Below are 21,420 nucleotides of genomic sequence, written 5' to 3' on the forward strand. Positions count from 1 at the left end.
GACTGAGGAAAGCAGTTACTGTTTGTTTTCTGTTAATATTTTCTAAGGTCTGAAGACTGTGGTGGTGAGCAGGCATGGGCACATTAACTATCCAACATTTTTGTCTCCAAATATATTCCAAGTTTTCCCTCTTCATGAGAGACTGTTCTTGTCTTGCTCAGGTAGGTGACTTTTTCTATTTATTCCAGTTTCTACTTCATTATCATTATCATTAGATGAAATATGACCAATGCAGCATTCTGTATGGCTATTGCCTAAGTAATACTTAGTGTATTCAGTCTGCTGAAGTGACCATTTGCTGCTGCTGCTGTTTTTGAGGGGTTTGAGCTGTTTCCCTTTGATTGATTGTTTCTTTTAAATCATGCCTTGTATAGATGCCAGAAAACATCACGTCTCGTATTAACTCTACTCCTCTGTGCTGTATCCTGCCCACTCCATACATATCTGAGCCTGTGATTAATAATGAACACTGAGATTTTCCCCCCCAGAAACATCTGTGTTATGCCCTAGATCTTTCCTACACAAAATACCACTTATAACTCATATTTTTATGGATGAATGTACTGCACATGCACTGAGAAGGCATATTAATCGGTTTTCCAAAATAGGTACCTTTTGAGCTGTGATTAAATAATATAAAATTCATAAGAACTTGGCACAAGGAAGGATCAGAGTCAGGAACTGTGATCTAGTTCTGTTGTGTTTGGTTGTTTTTTTTTTGCCTGGCATTACATTAATCCAGTCCTGATTGATGCCTCTCAGTGATTTTACAGTTTAACTACAGAATAATAACAGAGAAATTGGCTCTAATCTCTTATTTCTTGTGGGTGGAAATACTGATCTGCACTGATGAAAGGTTAGGATCTGTTCAGAAACAGTAGCGGGGGAAAAAAGAATAATTTTTAAAAGTGAGTCTTTTCCATTTTCAAATGCAAAGCAAGCTAATTTCTGAAAGATCAGACATATCCTAGCCTGGAGAGAAAGCTCTTCCAACCAACCATCATGTATTTGTTTTGCTGTATGTCCAAGTGCAATCCAGGACTACCACACAGAACAGATCAATAAAACCATCTGTCTTAACGTGCTGTGCTTGTCCCTGCTCAAAGCCCAGAGCTCCAGAGCCAACAGAAGGATCTGCAGAGACCCAGTGAGCCTCTGAAGCAGCCTGTTTGAGTGTGCCACGGGCTGCAGGACCTCTGCCTGAGGGGTCTTCCTGATAATCCCTACTGAGTTGCTGCCAGCCTTTATCCAGGCGTGCTTTTGGGGCTGTCTTTCTGCAATCTGTAATTCTTTCAGAATTCACTGATGAATTCCAATCTACTGTCACAGAGATCTTGTGCTTCCCACAGAAACTGCTGTCATTATTTTCTGTCACAGGAAGGATGGAGGTGTCCTTTGCCTTAAAGCTAAATGTCCTGGCTGCCACTGACTTGACTCAGCTTCCTTCCCACGATGATTGATGTGAGCCAAGCCTTGCCACAAGTTTACATAACTTATAAAACCTGACTTTTCTTTTCCAAGTTAAGGGAACTTGCACCCAGCTCTTCATTCTTTTGAGAATGACCTAGTGTTTTCTTTTCCATCTGTCTTATTTGCAGGGCAGTTGCAGGGAATTTGCCTTTCTTTGACTGTAAAGGGATAAGAAGAGTATCTGAACATCAAAGATACCAGTCTCTGTGGAAAAGATAATACAGGTTGCTTCCAGGTTACTTTTAATCTACTGAACCAGAGAGAAGCATACAGGCTCTTCCTTTTATCATCTAGACCACAATCAGCATTGTAATATGTTGGTCCTTCCTCATCATCGCTTCTTTATAATTATGAAATGAAGAAGGAGCAGTGAACAGCACGGTTTTTAGTGGCAACTTTTATTCTTTTGTTTTCTACGTGCAGCATCTCAGTAACAGGAGGAATGGCATCTGAATATCTCCATCCTAAGAGCTTCTGCTCTAGAGCCCGGCTCACTGCTTCCTTCTCTCCATGTTACAAGTTTCAACTGTCATAAAGCACAGGATTTTAAAAACAGTTATAAACACAGTGCTGAGCAGGTAGCCTTTCTACACTGCCTACAATGGTGCTCCAAGCAACTTAAGTGCCAGACTGATAAGCAACTAATGAGTATTTCTTTAGAATATGTTTCTTTTCTAATAGGTGATGTATCTCACCTGGAAGCTGTCCTGTAAGGATGAGAAATCTTGTCATTCTTTCTTTCTATGCTGAACTAACAATCAAGACACGTGAGCTTTGCGCGTTATGTGCTTTGCTTTAGGGCCTCTTGGTTCTCTGGTACCGGTGGCACTAGTACTGACTCCTGACTTATCTGGATTGCAAAAAGCTTCCTTTTGATTTGCTGAGCATTAAAATCTAAAAATAAAATCCTGTTTCCCCAACTAGGTGATAGCCAGCATTGGGCTTTCCATGAAGTTTTCTGAATTGCAATGCTTATAGGTGCAAATATTTTCTGAAGACAATTTCATCTGCTATATGCATTGATTTAACCAAAAATATCAAATATTTAAAAGGAAGTAACAGGCTCCAATTTTTCTAAGTCCTTGCAACAGCACTAAACGTACCACTACAACATTTCTTACATTCCAAATTCCACACACATGCTCTGATTCAAAGTCCACCTCCGAGCATCATTTATTGCCCTGCGACTTCAGCATACTGATGATCTCTGAGACGCTGACTCACAATGTATGGTGTTCAATTTCATTTTTGTATTAACAACAAACCAAGGAAGTTTTGAGTATCACTTGTCTAATTTTCCATGGTATGTTTTCTGCCTCGTTTGGATCCAGTGCAAGCTTCCAATTTACTTGGGGTGAGGAAAAAAAAAACAATCATGGAAGAAGTTTGTTTTAAATCATGCATTTTCTTCCTTTTCACTGCTTTCTGTTTAAGAGCCATTTAAAGAATGTGGACTGATGTGAGTAATCTTCACAACTCTTTCTCTTCTTCCATTTTTGGGGAAGTGTGGAGTGTAGCTTTTATACAAATAGCTGATTTACTTCCAGCGCCATCAGAGTGAGTTCACAAGCACTTCTTCATTGTTCAGGTGCACTGTTCAGACAAGAGCAGGTCTGTTGCAGCTCAGCATCTTTCTGGATAGAGTGACCTCTCATGGAAAATGCTGGTACTCTGAGAGCAAGGGGATTTTTTTGTCTCAACTGGATGTGAGATGTAAGATGATAATGGTACCAGTAAGAGAGCAGTAACAAAATTGGTGTTAGCTCTAGATATCTTCTAGCTGTGACATCATGAACCACCATAGAATTTCATGTAAAGGTTGAAGATAATGTGAAATTAATTATTTTAATAAACAAATTAAATAGTACTTCAAACATAGAACAACAGGTATAATTAAACTGTATCAAAGACTTGATGTTCACAGTCAGCTGGCAGATGAGCACACCGAGCTCCAAAAGCAAGGGAGAATTCATTATGAAATGCTTATGCACAAAATCCTGCATCATCCCTTACAGAATTAATTGATAGCTTCTCACAAAGCAGACCATCGGAGGTGTCCTGAGTTCTGTGACTGTCCTGGGGCTGTGACAGCCGAGGCTCTCCTGCTCGGGCTGCTCCGTTTTCTGGGTGCACACTGCATATGCTGCATTATGACACACTGCAGATGTGGTCACGTGGGCTTCGTGAGGCTGCTCTGCTGCCTTGGCTACAGAGTGACTCAGATATCAGGTGATGGTGCACACAACTGGTCTCGATTTGCTTCAGTAGCATTAGCACATGTTGATAAGACATCTCAGCCCTGCTAGGCGGTTGCTAAAAGGCAGAGTAACAAAGGGTGCAGGCTGAATGAGGAGCAAAACTATTAGCATTTTTTGCTTTTTGCATTTCGTTGATATATATTGTAATACATTTAGCATTATTCTCATTATTTGTCCCCTGCGCTGCAGTACTTAAAATACTCAACTGTGGTTTTTGTTTGATGCTTCAACTTATTTGAATTTCAATTTTGTTTCCAATCCTTGGGGAAAAAAAGAATAATCCACCAAAATTAGAATATTCATTGAGTTGCTGTCACAAAGCTAGAGAAAAAAACTTAACAATGGGGTAAATTGCATTCAGCAGTAGCACAGAAAATAGATTGTTTGCTCAAGCACTGAATACTAACTCCTCAGCTAAAGCCTGACCGCACAGAGCAGTACTGCTGGAGTACTGCAGAGTAGAGCAGGCTGAGCTCTGCCAAGTTACTGCAGCTGAGAAGGCTGCTCGCTCTGCCTGTTCTGCAGTTGGACCAGATGCACTCTGTGCAGCTCATGAACTAGAAGGGCCTGAACTCGACCTTGGCATGTTCATACCACTGTACAGAAAGAATCAGATAAACTAGGTAAAAATCATAATAACACAAGAGAAACAGCAACAACAAAAACAACCTGAAGGGCAGAAGAGTTTTTCCTCAGGGATTCAGTGAGAGAGACAACTCAAGCAATTAAACGTTAAAATAAATAATTCTACAGAATACATTATTCTATTATTTAGATGTGGTAAAAGAAAGGAAGTACCAAAGTTGATTAAAGCACTATCCCTTCTACAAGTTTCTTGCTTAGCACAGTAAGCCAACTTGTGGACCAGTATTTTGCTTTTGAACATATGGAGGCAGGGCTTTTATATCCTGTACTTCCAGAAAAAGCATATTCTTGTAGCTTGGCAAGGCAGAAAAGATTTTGAAAGTACCTTAACGTTGTGACATGCATGTAGTATATCCTAAACCACTGCATTAAGTTCTGCAAGGTAGATACACAGAGCCACAGTCATTAGTCTGTGTAAGAGGAAATAGAAGCACTAAGGCAGTACTAAAAAGAAATAAAATCACTCTTGATGAAAACCCATGTAGTTCTATGTGGTGTTGAATCAAGGAGATCATATCTTTCACTTCTCACTTTTCTATTTCTTATGTCATTAACTGTTGATCTTAGCAGTTAATTTAAGGAATCGTCACCCATGTCATTAAAGCTACTGTGTGTTCTGTGTAGTGAAACACTACATAATATTTTCAATTTCATTTACATCTAGAATTGCAAAAATATTCTAAAACAACACCCACATTATTTACAGCATACAAAGGGCTTGCAGGTATTGCCCACATATTCTGAAAGTTATTCATCACAACTCCTACTTCAATGATGTGGAGGCAGAGGTGTTCATTTTCATGAGGCAAACTGTGAAACAAGGGACAAATCAGAACAATAGTGCTGCCATTGAAGCAAGTTCTATCAGAGAAAGCATGGTCAGTTCCCACTGATGAAGTTACTTGAGGCCTTTAAGGAAGCTGAAAAATAGCTTCATATTCCTTGCTAATTTACAATAAATTAAAATTGGCAAGCTTCACTGTGTGTTGAAAAGCAACTGCTGCCTAATGTGCAGAACTGTACCAGTATAGTAATTGCCATGGTGCTTTTTAAATTGAGGTGAAACAGAAACAAGCAAAGCCCCAAAAAGAGTAGAATCTTGGCCAGTTATGACAGTTGTAGCATAGAAATATTTGGATAAGTAGCCTGGGACAACATCTTACTAGGTAAGTGATGGTATAGCATTAATAGGTCTTTGAAAAAGAGAGCTGCCTGGGCTGGGATGGAAAGGCTAAATAGAATCCTACTGTTCTGCTTTCCCCTACAGCCCAGTAGTCACTAATGTACTCACAGCCACACTACAGTTCCTGCCTGGCAACAGCTCAGCTCTCAGGAATCTACATGGGAGGAGTAGGGGAGAATAAATTGGCATCAAGCTGCTCAAAATAACAAAACAGTGTATGTGAATTCTACTGTTTCAACTGTTAAGTGCTAACAAACAGACTTCAGTGCTGTTAGGGCTCCTCAGGACATCTGAGATAAAGAAATCAAAGGAGGAATTTGCTGGCCAGGTCACTAACAAGTTTGCAAACCCAAGCTGCTTAGGAGGAAGTGAAACGAACAGCCAAATGAAGTGCATCACAGGCAACACACTGGGATTTTGAGAACTAAGGTCATCATAATACAACCATCAAGTGCTGAACATCTTCAATCCACCAACAGGAGCCAGACATTCATTGTTACAACCAGAAAGGCTTTAGTGCCATTCCTAACATGTATGTGTCCTCCTGCCCAGCTACAAAATCAGCTGAGTTTGCAAATAAGCTGGTTCTGGTTGACGGTATAGAACAGAGACCTATTGGTCATGGGGATCTGCGTGTCTGCCCATGGGGAATTTCTTATGAAAAAGACTATGAGAACAGAGAAGTCAAATCCCAATCTTGCTGAAAAACAAGTGGACTGCAAGCAGGTAATCACAGGCACAATCCCAGTTCTGATGCTTCTGGAGTAGGAATACAGTGCTTCTTACCTGAATTATATTCTGCTTGACCTCAGAATTCATGTTCTTGATATCAGCCCTCAGGAAAACAAGCTGAACTTCAGCTGGCTGAGATCTCCAGCTCCTCTTGCTGTCAGGATGCCCTCTGTTGCTCAGACTACAGGCAGAGCTGCAGTAGAGCTGAATTCTGCTTTCTTCAGTAGTTTTGCAACATGGAGCACACTGTTTAGTAGAGCCTGATTTTGTGAAGTGCTTTCTGTTTACTATGCCCCTCTGTTTATTTGGAAAGAAAGTGTCTCATGTTTGTTTCAACTAATTGTGATCGACTTTCTGTTTTAGCTCAGCTGTGCTTAGTCAAGGTAGAAAAACCCAAACATCCACAAATAAAAGGCAATGTTGTGTCATACCTGCAAGCTATTTATTGTAACAGCATATTTGTAAAGACCCCACGTGTTTTAAGGCTACTCTCTGCAAACTCAATCATAAAGAAGAGAACACACCGAAGTGAAAAACAGTCTAAAACAGCATTTCACAGGAACATAATTTAGTCATACGTGTCTTGTACTTCACTGCTAATCTCCCTCATACAGAGCGGATCTCTACAACAGAACGTACTCTATGAAAAGCAGATGGGTTAACAGATCATTTGCATCAATCTAAAAGAAAACCTTCCTACTCAACATATGCTTAGTTCCCATAGATTAGGTTTAGGGATTTTCATCCTCCTTGAGCTCAATTCACAAGAACATGGGAAGGACTCTTCAGGTGCAGCTCCCTGAAAACCTACACGGCTCACATTTCAGTATAAGGTGCTCACCAAGAGAAGAAAAGGAGGGCAGGCATTCCTTACTAGGGAATTATTTCTTATAACAATGAGAGCAACACAGCTGGAAAGTGGACTGCTCTGGGCTTCTGCAATGGCTCTAGCCCCTGTTAAGGGCCCAGTCCCCTTCACTGAAACACAGCTGTGATGAAGCTACTCGGAATCTAACCAGGAGGGAACTATGCTAAGCCAGGACTTGCCTTTTCTGACCTGGTTTTGTCAGAGGATGCTATTCCTGACCCACCAATTCTATCTGCATGGAAATTGCATCCAAGAGTGAAAGCAGGTGAGACTTACAATAATTTACTCAAGCTCCTCAGGAACTTGAAATTGGTTCCTAAGCAAAAAGGACTTAAATAATTTTCAAGAACAACTTAAGAGGAAAGACAAACAAGTAAAACAGAAACCTGCAGGCATGATCAAAAACATCGCTGCTCTATGACATGCAACAGCTAGCTAAGATTGACCTGCTAAATATTACTTGCCTATCTTGTTAGCTTCATTGAAGTGACACACAGTAAAGCATCAACAGTTTTGTATTTTGATCAACAAAGACAATTTTCATACTCTAACATCATGCCTCAGCTTTTTGCATTAAACTTTTACAAGACTGGTGGTCATCCTACATCTCTCTGATAGGTTGGAACAATGTAATATTAAAGGAGTAAAAACTAACATGCATGAATATTTAGTTGCTTAATAACCCAAGATTTTAGAAAACCCAGCACACCCAGCACACCCCATGGAAAGAATGCAGACACTGCACTGACGAGATGTCCAAGGAACTGGTTTAGAAACGTACCAGCCTGCACTGCATTGGCTTTCCATCTGAAGTTATTTCACAAAACAATGATTCCCTCTTTGTTTTTATTTTTATTTTATTTGTTTGGGGGCACAATCCGAGGGGAAGGATGGGAGGGAGGGCAAGTGGGAGGTGAAGGGAAAGGGAAGATAAAGAAAAGTGAGAAGAGAGATAACAATTATTTCAGTATGAAGTTTTGCACACACAAAAAAACGGAATTACAACTTAAGACATTCGCTTCAGTGCACAGGAGAGAAGACGTTTTAAAATAACTTTATTTTTGATCCTTTCAAAATTATGATTTAACATTATCAGAAATGAAATAAGAAACTTAACCAGCATATTTAGTTTTAAAAGCATTTAATGACATAGCATATATTTAACAGATAGGGTAAAAGTCTAGAGGTACAGTTCGATACAACTGAAAACCAGTTCCAGTACTACTCTTGACTACAGGCCCAGTCATCGAAAGTTCATTCCTATTAAATGTAATTTTTGATTGTGCAGTAAGATGAAAATTTTTCATTACAATAGTTACAGTGACAGAGAAATGCACACTATGTATCAAAGAGCAAGGTAATGTAGCAAAATTATAACACGCAGTGCTGCAGCTGACAAGCAAGTAACCATTTGAGTAACATTACTTTTCCAGTAAATGCTTCAGTTCCACTTTTACACTTATCAATGATTTTAAAGGGTTTATTATACATCTAGTCTTATTATACTTTGTACTAGAATTATCTGAAACATACAATATAATGTATTTCAGCAAAAAAAAAAGGTTTTTTTTTTTTGAAATTACAGATTATTTAAAACTGTATCAGCCTGCTTATCCATCTCAGATAACATTCTGATCTGTCATACTTGATGCAGAAAAGCTTCAGGTTGTGTTAATAACCAATGCCAGGACAGGAATGGTTTGTCTGTAAGTTAATGCATACCTGCACTCTGTTACAGGAAAGATAATACGCTATCATTTTAATAAATGTTAGAATTGAAATGGGAGGCTCCACTAGTCAAGACTCAGCATTACAACCTTAAATGGAAGTGAACATTTTTGAAAATTTGTCCATTGGGTTTTGATGTGCACAGTAGATTGAAAGCACCGCTGCCTTGCATACCAATAGCACTAGGAGTGGGTTATTTTCCAAGACAGCCTCACAAAATTGAGGAACAGTTTAAATAGTAAGATCTAATCTACACTAACTTCATTTAAAAAAAAACAACAAACAAAAACAACCCCCCCAAAGCTGGTCCTCCCCCTCCTACAGAAGCTGCCCAATGCACCTCATACTTGTAACTTTAGATTCCTTTTTGTTGGCTTTTTATTTTAAAATGCTCTATAAATAAAAAAATGTCAATCACATTGAGGAACATGAGGCACAGAGAGTAACGTATTGGTTCTGAGCTCGCATGCTGGAATTCCACTGGAACGGTCAGAGAAGTGCAGTGTGTGGAGATGGAGTTCACTTCTTTTTACCAAAAAGGCTGAATCTTTTCTCTTTGTCTTTCTCTTTGTCTTTCTCTCTCTTGCCAGGACTGGACTCGCTGGTTATTGTGACGCTGGCAGGCAGGGTCTGGGCACGGCTGGAGGCTGGAGTGCTCTGAGTGGTCGGGGACACTTCGATTTTATCAGATGAGATAGCTGATGTGATGGCCTGGATCCACGTGTTCATCTCCTCCTTCAAGAGGCCCGAAAGGTAGAAAGCTGTTACAACCCAAGCACCACACTCCCTCTCGCATTCAGCATTGCAGATGGGGAACGGATAGAAATGGGGAATCCAACACAGTGCTAACTATCATCTGGCACTCCTCTGGTTATGCACCTGCAGGAGCTGTCTACTTCAATCTGCATCTGAGACTCCTCAATCATTATGCACACATACATACATGACCGGAGACCAGAAAATTGCAGTGTACTCCTAAGCTCTTTGCAGTTTTTTTTGTTGTAATTTTTATTTCCCCTTGTCCAACAGCACAGAATCCCCATCAGTAATAGACTGAGAAAAACAAACTTACATCGTCTTTGGCTTGGAAGAGGTATTCATTGCCATCAGTCAATCTGTAGAGAAAACACCCATCACAAATCAAGGTTAGCAGCAGTCACAGTGGTTCAATTCCTGCTTTTTTAGATACAGTACATAACCAGACTGAGACATACAGGAAACTCGTAACATCTCTACAGGCACAAATACATGCCAACAACTGATGTTCTGGTATCTCATACTGCCATGCAGATCCAGCCACACACACTATATTCTGATCCCTATGCTTATGATAGTGTCAGTGTTCCAGTATGTCACGCTGCACTGCACAGGTCATGATATTTGGCAGCTGATGGCTTATTTCAGTACTTGCTCTTTCAGGCAGATCTCGTCTATCTTGCAAATGACAGTACAAAACTTCACTCGATATTTTAAAAGCCAAAAGTCACAAACAACACCCAGAGTTTACATTTTTTTGGTAAAAACCCATCAAAACTCTGCAGCTGCCCTGCTGTCAGACCGTGATGATGAGTCAAGATACCATACTGTACATGGCTCACGAGTATTGCATCTTCTCACAATGAAGATCAGAAACTTCCGTCTGTTTTATTACTGTGCTGATTTTACTCAGAGAGTTTAACTGGGATACATTTAACCATTTGTATGAAGATATATTAATTAAAAAAAAAAAGACTGAATTACATCAGATCAAGCATCTGAACAAGTAACAGGGTCAGTGGAAGCAGCACCTGATCTTTCTCCAGAAAAAGAAGCATTAAATGGCAAAACAACATAAAGCTGAAGTAAGACATTTGGAAGAACGTAACTATCATAGAATCATAAAAAGGCCTGGGTTGGAAAGGACCTCAAAGATCATTTAGTTCCAACCCCACTGTTATGGGCAGTGCTGCTAACCACTAAATGAGATGCTAGACCAGGCTGCTCAGGGCCCCATCCAACCTGGACTTGAACACCTCCAGGGATGGGGCATCTCACCGTCCCTGGGCAGCCTGTGCCACCACCTCACCACTCTCTCATTGGAAAATTTCCTCCTGACATCTGATCTAAGTCATCCCTCCTTTAGCTTAAAATCACTCCCCCATGTCCTATCACAATTTACCCACATAAGAAGTAGACTTCACCCCTACTTGTCATCTCTCTTTCAATATTGGAAGGCTGTAATGAGATCTCCCTGAAGCCTTCTCTTCCCTCAGTCTGTCTTTGCTGGAGAGGTGCTCCAGCCCTCAGAGCATCTTTCTGGCCCTCCTCTGGACCTGCTCCAAAAGGTCCACATCTTTCCTGAGCTGGGGGCCCCAGACCTGGATACAGCACTGCACGTGGGGCCTCACGAGGGCAGAGCAGAATGGGACATCCCCTCCCTGTCCCTGCTGCCACCCTTCTGTCCATGCAGCCCAGCACACTGTTGGCCTTTTGGACTGCAAGCACACACTGCTGGCTCAGGTCCAGCTTTTCACCCATCAGGACCCCCAAGCCCATTTCCACAGGGCTGCTCTCAAGGAGTTCTTCTCTCAGTCTGTACTCATATCTGGGATTGCCTCATTAGGTTCACACAGGCCCACATTTCAAGTCCAGGTACCTCTGATCGGCACTACTTCCTTTTGTTGTATCAGCTGCACCACTCAGCGTGGTGCAAATTTGAGAGTGCACTCGATCCCATCATCTATGTCACTGTTAAAGATAACACTGTTAAAGATAAAGAGAGCACAGGTCTCAACTATGCCTGGCTTTCTGTAAAAAATCAAGGAAAATATTTCCATTGTACTCTCCACAGATCACTACGAGGCTTTTCTGTGAGAACTGCCTGCACGTGAACCTGCATAACAGAGGCCTCAGCCTTTGCAGAATCCTCCCAGATGCTCTTCTCAGCCTGGAGATGGAGCTTTGCCACAATGAGCAGGTGAACTCTGAGGAAATATGCCACATGATACTGAAGCAGTTCTGATACAGGTGTCAGTGAAAGAAGGGCAATTGATTTTTCTGCTTAGGTTTGTATCTGGAACACCTTATTCTTACATTATCAATTCAGAGATGTTTTAATAGTGTGAAGGATGAATCACAGAGCTGCAGGCCTGTCTTTAAAAAGGTTAGCAGCAAGTTTCCTTAAATAAGAATTATATTTAGAGGATTCTTGCATCAGTGTAGACTTGGAAAAAAACCTATCTTAGATTACACAATCCAGTCAGTTCATAAAGTGAGTCTCCTTTGAAAGAGTCCTCTAGCAGCTGTGTAATAGTACAATATTTTTTAACTGTTGGCACTGAAGTATTACTCAGTAAAACACAGTTTTGGAACTGAGAGCCGTGTTTTTATATCCTTTGAACAACAAATACTTCATATACTTCAAAAGTGACTGTCTGCAACACGTTCAAAACCTGAAAATGTGATCGATGGATGTCTTCAATAGTCTCCTAAATCCATACTAAAAAAATTAAACACCATGAACACTCAGCTCTTTTCGTTCAGTTCCAGAGGCAGCAGTTGGAAAGCTCAGGGTTTTTAAGTGCAGACTCTTAACTTTATGTATCTAGTCTTATCTCATAAATAAGTACCATTACTGTTTTGATACTGATTGCTACCTTTGATAAACACACCAGATTTCAGGGCTGGGAAGAACCCTGTTCAGAAAAGCAGATACTGCAGTTAATACTCATCATCAGCTCTTGGGCTGGATCCTGCCCGTGAATTTGCAGAGTGAACATACCCACCACAGCTATTTCTCATGTAAAGAAACGTCAGCAGGTTTACCTTAGCTTGAACACATGCTTCTTCTTTTTATAATCGACCGCTACTTCACAGACTGCTTCTTTCAAGCTGACTGGGATCTCATTGTGATAGGGAATGCCAGAAGCAGCAGCTTTTGAATCCTTGTAGAAGCCCATCTCTTGGTTGTTTATGACACAGTACACGTTATGCCATGACCTTCGAGACATAGAAAACAACAGAAGTACTTATAAATCTAATGTTCTTGCTTGAAAAACTGGCAAAATTGAACACAATGATTGCTATAAGATAATGGAGACCAGTTCAACTTGAGGACAGAAGCACAGTATACTATGTCCTGCAAAATGCAGACAAAAATTCTGATACAAGCACTACTTCAAGACAGAAGTCCTGACTTCGAGCCAAATGGAATGAAAGATTTCCAGAGCTCTCTGATAGCACATAAGCATTTCCTAGCAGTGGGTGGATCGTTTGGCAGACTATGCAGCTTACATTCTTGGGAGATAAACTGATAGACCTTTTGATGACTATACTTCATTGTAGAGGGAGTTCTCATTTGCAAGCCAGTGAAGAAATTGAATATGAAACCCTTGACTGTCAGGAGTGATTAGTGACATCATCTACCTCATTGTCTAATGCAGTTACAAAAACCAATGGTTAGTAGAAATAAGGGTCCCTAAATGTCAGTATTAGCAGCTGTTGCAACCCCAAATTAGTTCTCTGGTGTGAAGCAACTCTAGCTGAAGAAAAATGGTAGTCCTGTAGTGCAGATCCCTTGTCTTATGATGTGCACTCAGCTCTGCTGAGCACCTCAACTCTGACCACGTCCCTCAGGTGTTGGTGTAGCTCAATAGTCCACACTTTCCTTTTCAGCCAAGTCACACAACTATTCTCAAGAGCTTTCTCAGGTTACAACGAACCAGCATGTGATTTTCCACTGCAGGCAGAAAGCTCAGAAATTCTGCTTATTTGTGGACCGCACAACTGAGTCCTTAGGCACAGAATCAGCTAAGGCACACAAAATCATTTCACTAGTTCTTCTCTTCTGAACAGATTACAGTGTAGGTGGAAAGTGCTAACGTGCAAACAGAAGAAGATGTCAGAATAATATGGGCATTTCTGTTCTTACACCTACATGTTTTTCTTTTCTTGTAGTAACGCACAACTTGAGAGAACTGGAATCAAATCCCACTACTGCCACAAATTCATCACACAAAGTGGGAAAGTCATGATATCTTCATGCCTCCATTTTCTACCTTCCAAATATAAGCCAATAGTGCATCTTCTAACACGTATGATTAGATTGCAACCTCATGAAATACATTATTCAATCATGCATATGCAATCTCTAGAACAGGAGCATTAAAATATTTTTGGAGCTGCGAGAAGACAATAACAGCAGTGATAACATTGACTATTATGTAATAACAAAATGCCCAGTGTTGGAAGGGACCCATGAGCTCTTGGCTCAACCCAGGATCATCCAAAATTCGAACCATACATCACAGTGAGCTTGGATGCAAGTATCTGCATTATTAAGCAGTGATCTTCATTAAACATCAAGTACTCTTACCTGCTTGAGGCTTTCTTGCTGTGTGTCTCCCATTCATGTTTACGATGCAAGAAGCCCTCCATCTGAGCTGAAGGAATCTCCTGTGTTTTGGCTGGTAGGGTAGCAGCAGTCTGAGCCTGAATGGCAGCCGTGGCTTTGCGGTCTGCCGTTGGAGAAGGAACAGGACTGGACTCTTTTGAACTTGTCCTCTGTTCTGCAGCTCCATTAACCATTTCGTTTGTTTCTGCAGTTTCTGCCACCTAGGGACAGTGAACAAAGTGTTCAGCTAGATGCCTCGCAACACTGAAGTATTCTGCAGTTAACCTGATTCCCTGCACAATGTGGCTGTGTATAAGCTTTGCCTGGAGAATGACACAGGCCAATGAGATCTTTCTCATGGAGACACAGGAGGCCAAGGAAATTAGAAGGTATGAATGGATTAGTACCCATTTTACAGGTGGAGAAACAGGAATATAAGAGCTGCTAAACTTCAGTGTGAATTTTACTGTGCTTTGCTCTGCTAGTCAATTCATAATATTTTACGTATTGTTGTTCCTAAAAGGAGAGCATTCAATTCTGCTGCTTACTCAAATGTTTGGAACAGTAACAATCACACTTTCTGCAAACCTAAGAGGAACAGTAGAAGTTATACACATCAGCCACCTTAAATACGTTTATGACATTACTGGGGCATAAAAGATCTATAAAAGGTATTAGCTATGAGTCAGCAGAAAAATATGTCAAAACTGCCCAGGAGCATTTACAAAAATTTTCGGAATTTCTTTCTGTAAAAGCTCCTTTCCCACTTTCCCCATTCCCCTAGTGACACAACAAAATCAAAACATGCAGAAATTAGAGAGATTACACCATGCATTTCATCTCCAGCATCCCAGTTAAGGTATTCGATCTTAAAGACAAGGGAAATGAGGTCAGACGTCATTTATCGAAGTCTTTTTCAGACTTCCATTATTAGGAGGATTGGATTTTTGTTAAAGGAACTGAAAACCACCACAGTCACACAACATCACACAGCTATTTACCCCCAAACAAAGACAGAACCAAGGCCTTGCCCATCACTTGCTTTGTTGATCGCGTTGCCTGTCGCACTGTGATCGAGATAGCCTAGAGAGCAGCCATGTTTCCAGCAGCTCTGACTGGTCAAGCTTTCGACGTCTTCAGGAGCCATTCATCCCAAAATCATTTAAATTGGAATCCTAATGGCTATACACTTTTGAAATGCAGCTTGGTCCCAGTTTTTTTTGTTTTTTTGTTTTCTTGTACCATTACTTGGACACGTAGAGCCATTGGTAGCAGCTCAGGAGTTACACAACCAGTGTGTATTATTATTATTAGCAAGTTACTAAAGCTTAGTGCTGCTAACGCTCTAGTAGATTACAAACGTTCTGGACTGTTTTTATGCAGACAAGCAGGTATTTGTGAATGGCACAATAATTAGACATTCCCACTTCTGCACATAGCCCGGACAATTCAAAAGCAGCCGAATTATGCAACATACTGAATTTTGCTACTGTTTGCTAGAACTTCTTGTACCTGCCAAGTATACGTTATTGTACCTCACACCTTTGTACCTCGCATATTGACCTAGAGAGATCTAAGTGTCAACTTGCTATGGATATGGGAAGGGTTGGTTAACTGCCTTTAAGCAATCTAAATTTCCAGAGTACAGACACTACACCACTGAAACAGGGAAAGAATCACAGCTCACATTCCACTGCAGTCATATCTATTTTACTCTGTCCCTAAAGAAACACCGCCTTACAGCTCAGTTTATTAGAAGAAATATCTACCCTGCGCTGAAGATCTATCTATCTCATGTTAGCCAGATGGAGTAAAAATCAGTGATGCTGTTTCTTCAAAATCAGGGTAAGTCAAAACCATCAAACCAGGCTATTTCTATCCAAATCTTAATTCAAAAATCTTGCATTAAAGGAGGGCAGGGGATGGGGGAGAATAAACAGATTGATGAGACTGAAGCTTATCCAAACGCTGCCGGCACTGCTACTGCAACACAGGTTGTGTCATTTGCAGCCAGTGATTCACCTGTGAGTGCTCAATTAATTATTCATCGCCACTGCTCATCACTAATGCCCAACATTCCACATTCAAGATAAAGGAAAGCCCTTCAGAGATACTCTTCTAAACTGGCAGGATCCCTGTCTGAGATACACAAAGCCCACACAGAATTACTGGACACTCGCATGGTCTGCCTGCTGCACAGACACAGGAACTCAGCACCACCTCAAACTACCCAGAACTACCAGTTAGCTAATCCACTGCTAAAAGTTTTCTGTACTGATACAGACAAGATGTGAAAATAATTATTAGACACTTTTGGGTATCCCTAACAATTAATCTGAAATAAAGAAGGACAAGTTCCAGAACAGCAGCCACTGCAAAAGGTACTTAAAATGTTTTTATGGGAAGTAACGTGTAATTCAGTGCTGCAATCTGCAACCCTATGGTTTTAAGCGACAAATGCCAACTTTAATTACACAATCAGACCTGTAATATCTACTTAAAATGCTACTGATTGTAAAAGGGCCATGAAAAGCTTTATTGATGCTCTTTCGGGTTTTATTTCCTTTCCATGTGTTATCTACAATTAACAGAAAACAAGCAAAATAAATCTGAATCATAAACAGGTTTGCAAAGAATGTGTAATGAAAATAGAGGAAAACGGGAGCTAGACAAACTTTAATGGAAACATGCGCTGGGCATGCAGAGACAACGCAACAGAAGACAAACAGTAATAGCAAACTGTACTGTTACAACAAAGCAGTCATCACGTACATGGAAACAGTTGTCTTAATTGTGACTGAGAGGTTAGTTGCAAGTGCTTTAGTGGCTAGGGGCTGCTCCTGAGGTGTTCTTAACTCAGGGCTGTATTTCATGCAACAGAACAGCCGGTGGCAATGACTGGAGACATCTCTTTGATTTTCATAGTGCTTAAAGCAACATTATATTCACTTCATCACCTTAAGCCTCTGCACCACAGCTTAAATAATAGAGACATATTTGCCTTTTCAGATGTAAATAAGTGACAGCTTGTATCTTGTTCTGGCCTCACTATCCTTTTAATGCTCTAAGCCAGAACCACAATCAATCAGTGAAATCTTACACACCTAGTGCTTAAAATGATGACCTTAACTGATACTTAATTCATTTTCCCTAATCATAAAAGTATAATTCCCATCTATCAATGTATCCATATAAATTACTTTTTACATACTAATTTTTATCCAGAATTTACCTGAAGTATTTTCAGGCTGTGGTGTCTGAAGCTACAGCTAAACTGCTCTACAGCTGTCACAGTCCTAAAGGCACAGAGAACCAACACTGGTGTAGGTAGTCACCAGATCATTTGCATCATTTCATATGGAATTTTTAAAAGCATTAAGAATCTCTATCTTGTTATCCTGACAAAAGAAAAAAAAACATGCATCATGAAGTGGAAAGACAAGTTACAGTAAAAGTATAATCACTGAAGCACATCCTTTCCATCACCTCCCTCTTTACGATCTCAGCCAACACAGAATAACTGAGCTGCACTGATCAGCCAGAAGTTTACAATTTGACCAACAGCATGTCTTGAGCCTCAGGTCAGAAAGAACACGGCTGTGTACATCTGATGTACTGCAAACAAGATGCAATGAAAAAAGCTCTGCTGTAAGACTGAAGTGTGGATGGCAAAGATTAACACAGAAATGCATTATGTTTCATGGGAATAAAATGAAAAATGAAAGGAACGGGTGGTGTATAAGGCCATGATAAGCAACAAGATGATGACGATCTGGGCTGTGCTTGCAGGCCACCTCGTGTTCCCTGCCACAACTACTTACAAGTTCATAAACATTGGAGTGTACAACAGTTACCTCACTTCCTCCCGAGTACTAAAGATGAACTAAAAGACTTTATCCAAAGGAAGAAAAAGGCAGAACTGCTTAATATCCTACAGCATTAACAGTGTGCAGATTCAGAAGCCACTGGGATGCACAATTTGAAAGGCAAACTTAAGCTGAAAGGCATTCTTCCCACAGTACTAGACTGGGACCCATATTTCCCCTGTGCTACAGGTAGGAGCTCTGGCAGCCACTGACTTGAGCCTGCCAGCAGCCTTTCCTCTGCTCAGTGTGACCTCAGAGAGTGAGGTTCAAAAACACGACAGACAACACGAGAGATGTTTCCCATGATTCTAGGCACCAGTGAAAACAAGTTGGCTTTGCAGGAAGGTAATGGGGGGGTAAAGCCAGTTTGCTACTCTTTTGATGCTTTAAACACATATACATATTTACTGGTATTTCTACTTTAAGATGCATCTTGACTCCACTGGAATACCCTCTGTCAAAAAGGACTGAATGTACAATTCAGCCCACATTATAGAAAATACAGAGCTGGAATCTTAGACCAATGTACTTTATTTCACTTTCAGAGAAAAGCATCACAACCCCTCTTTAGAGGTCCACAACCTATTCTCATTTATACCCCTTTATCTCCAGGGTCAGGAAACAAAATTGCTGTTGCATAAATTAGACAGGACTGAGAGTAAATGGGGCCCCAAAGCAGCTATTCAGTATGATCACAAGTCTTCATTAGGACTAAATACCAAGATAAATCTAGAAACTATTTTTTATTGTTTTATTTCACGTTTATTTTTATCTGCAGTCAATGAGTCCATTCTACATGGAATGTTATACAGCTAATCTTAAGGCTTTTAATTTGTTGGTAGTCACAACACCCCCCACCCTCCTAGCCTTCACTACTGAGCTCACTTGCAGGTACTGTCTTTGGCCTTGTGAATAACTTGCTTGCTAATGCAGCTGATTTAATACTGTTGCCGTGCTGAAACCTGTTAGTACAACTCGATGCGTCATACCTGTCAGATTCTAGTTCTCTTCTTCATTATGATGTTATCTCATTAAATCTCAATTACTCATAAAAGGATGGTTTAGCTGGAAAATCTTAATACTATTAACAACATGAAAAACTCACAGTAAATAACATGAAATAAATGTGTCACCTTAAAGCAACTGAGTGTCAGTGGGGATATTCAAATAAACAAGGATTAAAGTGAAACAAATATATCTCCAAGGATCTGCTAATTCAATAGAAGTCAACTGATGGGAAGGAAGAGAAAAGCAGCAGGGAAATCTGAAGCCAAAAGATTAAACCAGTACCAGTAGACCATACTGAACAAAAAGGTGTCTTTTGCTGCAAATGATTGTATGTCACAGTCCAGACCACGATCGGTCATTGGCTGTCCGTCTGCTAATAAAGTTTTTGTAGTTTTGGTAGGTTTGGGAGCGGTAACTAACCCGTGGAGATTCCTGGTCTGATGGCAAACCATTTTGGGAAACCTGTTCTCCTTTTGTCCCATCCCTGTTGAGAAAGAGGAAGCAGAAATTTTATTAAGCTTTTGAAAGTCAGTTGTATTTTAATCCTGAACAAGATTTTCATACTGAATTTTGCATGTCTCAGAACTGCAAGCAAGTTCTTAACAACTGCCGAGTCATTTGTTGACAGCATTGTAAAAGCCTTGAACAGATTTCCACTTGCAGTGGCGGAAGCAAAGAAAAAAAATGCCCAACTGAGTAAAAGAAATCCAAAGTAGTTTGATCAAGGGAGGCTTTTGTGATAGTTACTTCACAAGGTCTGCTCCTATCACACAGGTAATTTGATAAATGTTAATGCTCCACGGACGTGGCTTAAAATCTATCTGTAACTGATGCTCATTAAAAGAGAAATACGAGATTGCGTAGAAATGTTAATTCATAACACAGAGGCTGTATAAAAAGGCTGTATAGGCCAGGTGTGCATCAACAGTAGTAACTGCTTCCTGATGAAAAATTGGAACATTCATCTTAGCAGTGAATTCAGACGCCTGTGAAAGCTGTGGCCCCCCCGACTGCATCTATGAAGTCTTCTAAAAAGAGTTACATCACAAAAACAGGCAACCTCCAGACTTCTCCTTTACAGCTCATCCTCACCCTGAGAATTCCAACGCAAGAAACTGCATGAAGCACATCAGCTTCCTGCATCACGGCTTACCATTGCTGCTGGGAGCCTCCATCTTCTGCAACCTTTGGGCTTGGCTCTGGAGTAGGTGGCTTTCTCTTCCTCTCCTCTTCCTCTTGTTGTCGACGAACTTCCAGCAGTTCCAACTGAGAAATGAAACATTTTTGAACATAAAGCACTGCAAATCAGCCATTTTTCAGGTGCGTTTCTAAAAATTAAGAATAATCTCTGCATTTTTCTGAAACTCCTGAGATTAAAGTTTATTGGAATTAAATTTGAAAGCTCGAGTCTTTAAAACTATTAATCATGCAAAGTTCGTCGCACCAAATTTGTCAATAAAGCCACACGGCATCAGACCCTTAGCATCAAGCGGAGTGCTGGCACAGCTGCCTGGCACTTGTCCAGATTTCTTATCTAATTCATTTCATTAACACAAAACAAGCAAACATAAAAGCATCCCAAGTTATCCAAATACTCAAGTGCCATCCTCATCTGCTTGACATACGTAGAAGTAGAACGCTTCACTAGCACTCACCGTGGTCAGTCTTTCCAGTGCTGCAAATCTCTCATCCCAAGTAGCTGCAGATTTCTCAAATGCTTCGTGCCGCTTAATTAATTTTTCCACTTCGTCAACACTTTGTCCTATTTCACGACTGGACAGGTAGGGCTCCTGGCCCAGCAGCCAGGCCTCAGCCACGCTCGCGTCCCTTGAAAACTGGTGCACCTCCAAAACTGAATGAAGAATGTACACACATCAGTGCCGTTAGTGTCGAAAATGGCACCATGAAGTTAGCAGGCATCTTCTGAGTTTACTTCAGAGTAGCTGAATTTACTTCAAAATAGCATTGGCCAAATGTTTTCCTTAACTAAGTTCACTGAAATTAATGATTTAAAAGACAGAAATTTGTCATGTTGGCTTTGCTTTGAGGAAAAACAAAAGTGAAGTTTATATCTTCTACAGATTATTTCACTTTCTAATTCCAGTGTTTCTATTCGGTTCTAATCTGCTGTAACCAAGTAAACTCAGAGCAGGAATTCTGTTATCTGCTGGTTTATTCCTCAGACTGGCCTGCCTACCAAACACGATGAAGGCTGCAAGTCCCTTCAGCAAGCAGTATTTCTCTACTCCACACTTGTCTACAGTGCTGTAGTTAAAGGTTTCCTTCCAGCT

At 40.6% G+C, this 21,420-nt stretch overlaps 1 protein-coding gene across 2 annotated transcripts in view; it reads right to left on the minus strand.

Annotated features, from left to right (window-relative positions):
• Nucleotides 1-9,403: 9,403 nt before the first annotated feature.
• SPTBN1 (spectrin beta, non-erythrocytic 1) overlaps nt 9,404-21,420 on the minus strand; it is a gene marked incomplete at both ends in the record, with an annotated part of 87,818 nt that continues 75,801 nt past the window's right edge. Inside the window, 7 exons of one of the 2 annotated variants that reach the window (XM_079550772.1) lie at nt 9,404-9,619; nt 9,957-9,999; nt 12,689-12,862; nt 14,238-14,476; nt 19,550-19,613; nt 20,283-20,395; nt 20,785-20,981. In XM_079550772.1, the coding sequence (XP_079406898.1) occupies nt 9,404-9,619; nt 9,957-9,999; nt 12,689-12,862; nt 14,238-14,476; nt 19,550-19,613; nt 20,283-20,395; nt 20,785-20,981 (1,046 nt within the window). Of the gene's footprint in view, nt 9,620-9,956; nt 10,000-12,688; nt 12,863-14,237; nt 14,477-19,462; nt 19,614-20,282; nt 20,396-20,784; nt 20,982-21,420 lie in introns of those variants that run through there. The other variant, XM_079550773.1, reaches the window with a different exon arrangement.

The sequence above is a fragment of the Tetrao urogallus genome (genome assembly GCF_951394365.1).
Source record: "Tetrao urogallus genome assembly, chromosome: 2".
In the NCBI taxonomy this organism is placed as follows: Eukaryota; Metazoa; Chordata; class Aves; order Galliformes; family Phasianidae; genus Tetrao; species Tetrao urogallus.